Source organism: Phalaenopsis equestris, unplaced genomic scaffold, assembly GCF_001263595.1.
Source record: "Phalaenopsis equestris unplaced genomic scaffold, ASM126359v1 Scaffold000233, whole genome shotgun sequence".
Taxonomy (NCBI): Eukaryota; Viridiplantae; Streptophyta; class Magnoliopsida; order Asparagales; family Orchidaceae; genus Phalaenopsis; species Phalaenopsis equestris.
This window is the reverse complement of record NW_018164675.1, coordinates 1,066,738-1,073,502: the sequence shown is the minus strand read 5'-3', so window position 1 is coordinate 1,073,502 and position 6,765 is coordinate 1,066,738. Positions and strand designations below refer to the sequence as shown.

Below are 6,765 nucleotides of genomic sequence, written 5' to 3'. Positions count from 1 at the left end.
CTGCTGAAATTTCATCTGATGAGAACATCGAAAATCACAGCCACCATGTAATATCTGCTTCCAACAATGTCTTTGGGGATGGACATGAAAGTCATACCTTCAGCACGAGAAGCAGCGGCAAACATCCCGATGTGGAAGAGCTAGAGATGCTCTTGGAAGCTTATTTTGTACAGATCGATAGCACTTTGAACAAGCTGTCCACAGTAAGTGCATTTGGACCTATTCCTGCACACACACACGCTGAAAGCAAAAGAAATCCTACATAAACAAATCAACATAATGGTTAATTTCTATTAGGTAGACAGAAATAGAATAATCCATTGCAATTTATTTATCTTCTAACTTTGTAGCTGAGGGAATATGTGGACGATACGGAGGACTACATAAACATAATGCTTGATGATAAGCAAAACCATCTGTTGCAGATGGGAGTGGTTCTGATGACAGCCACATTGATCGTAAGCGCCTTTGTCGTTCTGGTTGCTATTTTCGGCATGAACATCAAGGTCGATTTGTTTGACGAGAACAAGGCTGGCACCGCAGAGTTCGTGTGGACTGTGGGCGGCGGCGCCGCTGGGAGCTTGCTGCTATATGTGGTTGCAGTTTCATGGTGCAAGCACAAGGGGCTCCTTGACTGATGCATGCTTCTGTGTTTCGACTGATACTGTGTTTGTGAATTTGCTGTAAAAAATAAAAATAGTATTTTTAAGGGCAGAAAAATTAAAAGAAATAGCCTAGATTTGTTAAGGAATACTTATAAGCTATGCTTACAAAACAGAAGTACAAGGAAATAGAAGTGATATAAAAGCCCAAATTTATTCTCAAATTTGGCTGGTAGTTTGCCATCGGGCATGAAAGAGTCATTGGGTTGGTCTGTATGGTTGCAACCCTAAGTAAACAATTTGGATGAGTCTAGAGATGACAATGAACTAGTCTCTTATGAGCTTAAGTGGATGCCACCTTCTTCATTCGTTTGGCGAGTACGTCTCGGACATAACTAATTAGTCCACTTAGGATCCGCATAGGACCGAGCTGGGGTCAATTTTGAGCATGACTTACCAAGCTCCGTTCTTGAATCAATTTAGCAAGTTTGACTTGAGCTCAATCTAAGAGATCGCCTCCTTATCTTTCAAGTTAATAAACATGTCCATGGTGTTTACAAATTAAAAAAAAAAAAAACTTAAATGATATATAATGTTTCTTGACACCAACTTTGTTATTTAAAGTTTAAATTCTCATTTTGATAGCAATAATATTGACACTAGCATGCAAGTTGCCAAATTTCTTATTTTTCATAACTAATCAAATGTGATAGACAATGTAATTAATAGAAAGGCGAAAAAGATTGAAGTCCATAATAAACAACCCTTAAAAAAGAGAATTTGAGTAAATGATCTATTATGCAACAATATATACGTTTCACGTAAATGCACGTATCGATTAAGTAGTATACAAATTTCATTGCATAAGAATATGAGGAAAGTGACGAAAAATTTTATCAATTAAATGAAAATTGTCATCACTTATTGATTTTAGCGACGACTTTCGATGGAGTGAGCACTGCCACTATTTTTTTTTGTCGCAAAAACATTATGGTGGTCAAATGTCAATCGAAAACTTGTTTACGATGATCGATAAGTAAAAAAAATTGCAATGATTTATCTAAGATACATGAGTATCAGTTCAACACATGTCTATTCATAATATATTAAGAAACTGACAGACATGCCCATCAGTATTATCATAGTAACCTAACAGGTCGATCGAAAGGCCGTCAGAAAATGCTCAAAAAGAAAACTTCCTAAGCCCATTCAAATTTATACACATGCAATCACAATACAACAGTAAATGAAATATCTATCATAAAATTTAATATAAGTAAACACATGATTTTGAATCATATATTAAAAAAAAATGCAATAAAAGAAATAATAAAAAAATAGTAAAGGAAATATCCAGTGCACGTGTCTCAGAAATAAAAGGTTCTCCAAGAGAGATTACACTAGTAATAAAAAAATCGATTCACACAATTACTAATTACTAATCTCCTCATCCTCAACTTATTCTTCCTCCTCCTCGACCACCTTCATCGACTGCTTCCCTTGCCGACATATGTCTCGTCGCATCTCCTCCAAGCTTCGCCTCATTCTTGCCTCCATCTCACGAGAGACAAATCAGTCAATTATATCTTGAGTGATTGTTGCGACTGCCTACAACCTTCAGCGTTGATGGATGTGAAGATCTCACTATAAAATTAGTGGCATGCATCATATATGAGTTCCTCTAAACCCAACCTACGTATCATTCTTTTCTTCTTGCCCCCAACAACTTCTCTCTAGAAATCAATATCTGGTTGATCAATATTGTTACTAGAGATAGCAAACTCCTCCTGGTCACTTACTTTGAACCTCTTTCAACTGTTGGTAGTCATCCCACAAAAAATTGTGAAGGATAGATAGATACATAAACATAATTAAATTTTAGAATAATTATAGTGATAAAATTAATATTTAACTTTGAGGTGTTCTATATGGTCTGACATCGACACAACAATGATCTTACTAATGCAGGTGCATACAAGCATATAGCTTAGCGATAGTGGGTTCTTTGTCCAAGCTCTTGCGCCTGTTAACATAAGAGAAACGTTACTCAATAATACTTATCTACCTAATTTAATACTCAAATTAATTTTTATCATCCTATTTTGTTACTCTATATATGGGAGTGTTGCTCGAGTGTTTAGGGTGGAGCCCAGGCCCCCACACTTTGAAGGTCAATTTTACTTCGCCTATTGAGTTGTCTTGATACAGCCAGAAGAGTCTCAAACTCTATGCAATTGGGTCTAGATGTCCTCCCAAGCCACAGAGGTTGCTGACCAATTGTGTATGTTTGCAAACATATTGTGTAAACGGATTGATTCTCTAACACAAGAGCCTTTTTTCTTCACATAATCTCGATTGCGAAACTAGAGTGGGGAGGGGAGGGGTCTCGTGACCCTGCTATAGTGTTGACCTATGTCTATCCCTGTTAAACTCTTATATTTTCATTGCCCTGCTATTCTACAAATTTCTAATGCCTTTTTATATTTTCTTATACTTTTTAGGAGCCCTGTATCAATATCATATAGTATCTTAGTGTGCAATCAAAGAATGAAAAATTAATTTTATGCAACACTGGTTTTGGATCATAACAATATAAAATTTATTAAATTTAAATTATATTTAAGGCAGGTATCTTTGTGAATGTTGATTAAATTATGAATATAATTCAAATACATTTTAATCAATTTTTTTAATATTTATTGAATGTATATTATTATAAAACGGATGACATTATGATAGCGTTATTCTGTTCTATTTCATCAGTTTCCAATCAGTGAATCTGTGAGAACAAATCCTCTGTAGAAAAAAAGTGATCTTTTCTTTTCTTTGTGGCAATGACAATGGCAATGGCAAACGTGAAAGAGTCTTTGGATTATTGGCGGAAGTTTTTCAGCAGCGCAAAATCTGATCTTTTTGAGCTGATCGGCAAAGCCATCATGGTAGCGGCTGTAGATCAGCCCAAGGAGTTTATGGTTAAGAAGGATCTGATTCTTCAGAGGCTCTACATTTTGACCGAGCCGTCTATCATCAAATCATCTAGGAATGATTCTCGACATGGCAGCTTGCCGAAGCTGACTTCCCAACAGAAACAGAGCAGTCATTTATCCGCGATTGTGGAGAGAAAGCGGTGTGGGGAAGCTTCAGAAACGTCAAAGATGGAGTTTCTGAAGAGAAAGCTTTATGAAGGATATCAACGAATAGAAAATAAGAAGAAGCGACGACAAATACGAATTACAGAGATTTGTGATCAGCCGAAGGAATCGCATGAGAATGAAAGAGCAAAGAAGAGGCTTCGAAAGTAATCATGTAATTTATTTTCTTCATTTTCAATGATGATGTAATTGAAGCACTGATTTGTGCAATTTTTTCAAGGCATTTTAGTTAAATACGCCACTTTTGCATCTCTCTCTCTCTGTTTATATGGGATAATAACATAAACAACACTACAAATATTGTTCTTTACAAAACTAACCTTTAAATGATGTATAAAAATATTGGTATTTGCAGGGATGCCCCCTTCTCTATTGCATGAAAAAATGTATTGAGGGTATTTTTTATGTGACATGAAAGATTTAGGTGATAAATATAATAATTTAAATTTACGTTTTAGATAAGAAAGTACATAATAATTTAAATTCATGTGTCACCATGCACGTTTTGGGCTCTCTTAGGAAGGCAAATTATTCGGTAAGGAATTTGGACTTATTTGGCTGACCTGTGAAAACCTGTTTTTGTTATAATTTACAAAGAAGTCACATAACTTTTATATATTTACAAATCTAGCACTTGGAACTTTCATATTTATATTTGCAATATTTTGATTTCATCAATTTATGTGCCAAAATTGTAATTTTCTTTTAAAAAACTAAATAATAGTGACATTCTTTAAGTGCTCCAAAGATCTTAATATTATGCTTATAAATATAAAAGTATGGGTGTTAGATATGTAAATACAGAAAATTGTGTGGTATTCATGAAATTTTAACTGTTCATAATATCTAAGAATTTACATCTACCATCTAAAATTTGATATTTATGTTATATTTTAATTAGTATACAGAATGCGTGCGTGAAGAAAAATACATCTAACTTTTGAAATGCTAACAATGATGATCTTTTTTAATACAATATTAAAATTTTGAATATTACAAATATAACTATGAAAATTTACCTAACAATTGTAAATACTTATAAATATACCAAGAGCGTCTAGAAATCTAATTTACCGAAGAATTAATCAAGCGGTCTTCGCAATTTAATATTAAAGTCATAATGAATTTTAAAGTCATAATTAATTATTTAATTAGTATCCCAACAGAGATTTGAATTTATGAAATAATTCCCAAAAGTATTAAGGGCAGCATTTTTTCTGATATTGCAATGCTCTTTCAAACATAAATACAAATACAGTTAGAACATAACAAATCACACACTATTTTACCGCCGAATTTCCAGTCATCAGCTGCAACTGTTTCACTGCTTCTGTTTTAACCGCCGTTAGTTAAATTCTCAGACCAATGACCGCAGCCATTATACCGCACTTGACAGTTTCATCTTACAGATCAGCTTCCCCAATGGATCAGCAAAGCTTCTGCTTCAACTGGGAAGATATGGGCGTGGAGCAACCCTTCCTCTTCGATGGCGAGCATTCCGAAGTCGGCGAAGCCCTCTTCGGCTTCCTCTGTTTCACTGCTTCTCTTGAGTTATTTGAATCCTTTCCAGCTCAAATAAGTTCAAAATTTTTAATTCCGCCGGAGGAGCGCGAATGGTGGAGGCTGGAAAGCAGGCGATCATGAGGCGCACGGGGATTCCGGCGAGGGATCTCCGGATATTGGATCCCCAGCTGTCGTATCCCTCCACGGTGCTCGGCCGTGAGGGAGCCGTCGTCATCAATCTCGAGCACATCAAAGCCGTCATCACGGCGCACGAGGTCCTCCTCAATTGCAGAGATCCGACTGTTTAGCCGTTTGTCCATCAGTTGAAGCGCCGTCTCATTCTCCGGCGGGACCACCAGGTTGTTTCGTTGAAAACAGTGTCACTCTATTTACATTTTACATTTTAGTCCAAAATTTTATAAAATTGTCAAATTAATTTTCAAGTTTATCAATTTGGGGTTCTAATGATTCTGCATGTTTAAAATTTTATAAACTCCGGGTTAAAATGATTATATATAAATAGTTGAGGACTATTTTAACACTTTACTTGTTTCTTGATTTTTTTTAGATTAATTTAAGGATTTTTGGTTAATTGATTGGAAAAGAAATAGATAAAATAAATTATTTAAATTGTTTTGCGAAAACAATACGGAAGTGTAGGAATTCACACATCCAAAAACAAACATAGAAGATTTATGTGGTTCGACATTGAATCGATTCGTCTACGTCCACGGAGAGGGAGATTTCGCTATGACCGAATGAGCAGACAAAAAGATGGCTTAGAATTACAACTCAACTCTTCTCAACACAATACACTTCTTATGAGCCCTAAGTTTTTTTTTAAAATGAGACTTAGAGCACATAAAGAAACAAAAATAAAAGAAACAAAATCAAATAAAATAAACTCATTAATAAAAAACATAAATGCAACAATTTTCACCTCATCTCTTACGTCCAGATAACTGAGATAATCACATGTGCTCTTATTCCAAATCAGCTGCACCTGATGGTTGCCTACATACCTCCCTCTCGAAGAGATCAAGTATCGCGTAGTTCTTCTAAATGCGCTACTGGGCAATCAGTCATGAGCTCGGATATTCACCAAACTCTTGTAATAGATGAACTAATGGATTGATAGTATTTTGACAAGCATGTCTCCTGTATTCTGATTCATATCTATCTTCTTCAACAGGACATTGTCTTCTTCAAACAAGTCCTGAATAAAAGTGGTATCTTACATCAATATGTTTGATATGAGCTGATGAACTATATTTGTCGTCAAAACTATTGCACTTTGATTAACACAGAACACCGTCAGAGACTCTTCATCAACTCTCAAGTCATCCAATAAGCTTTGCATTTAAATTGCTTCATTCATTGTCTTTGTGATATGTACTCAACCTCCATAATAGACAAATCAACAGTAGACTGAAAAAAAGACCAATTGATTGAACCTCCTACCAATGTAAATAAATAGATAAAATTATTATTGGAACTATATTAAATTC

General features: G+C 35.0%; 1 protein-coding gene across 1 annotated transcript in view; it reads left to right on the top strand.

Annotated features, from left to right (window-relative positions):
- Positions 1–1,044, top strand: part of LOC110023880 (magnesium transporter MRS2-3-like) — an 8,821-nt gene extending 7,777 nt beyond the window's left edge. The window contains exons 5-6 of the mRNA XM_020723513.1: positions 1–203; positions 351–1,044. The exon at positions 1–203 is cut by the window's left edge and continues 1 nt beyond it. Of these exons, the coding sequence (XP_020579172.1) occupies positions 1–203; positions 351–638 (491 nt within the window). The 3' untranslated portion in view covers positions 639–1,044. The remainder of the gene's footprint in view (positions 204–350) is intronic.
- The last annotated feature ends 5,721 nt before the right edge of the window (positions 1,045–6,765 follow it).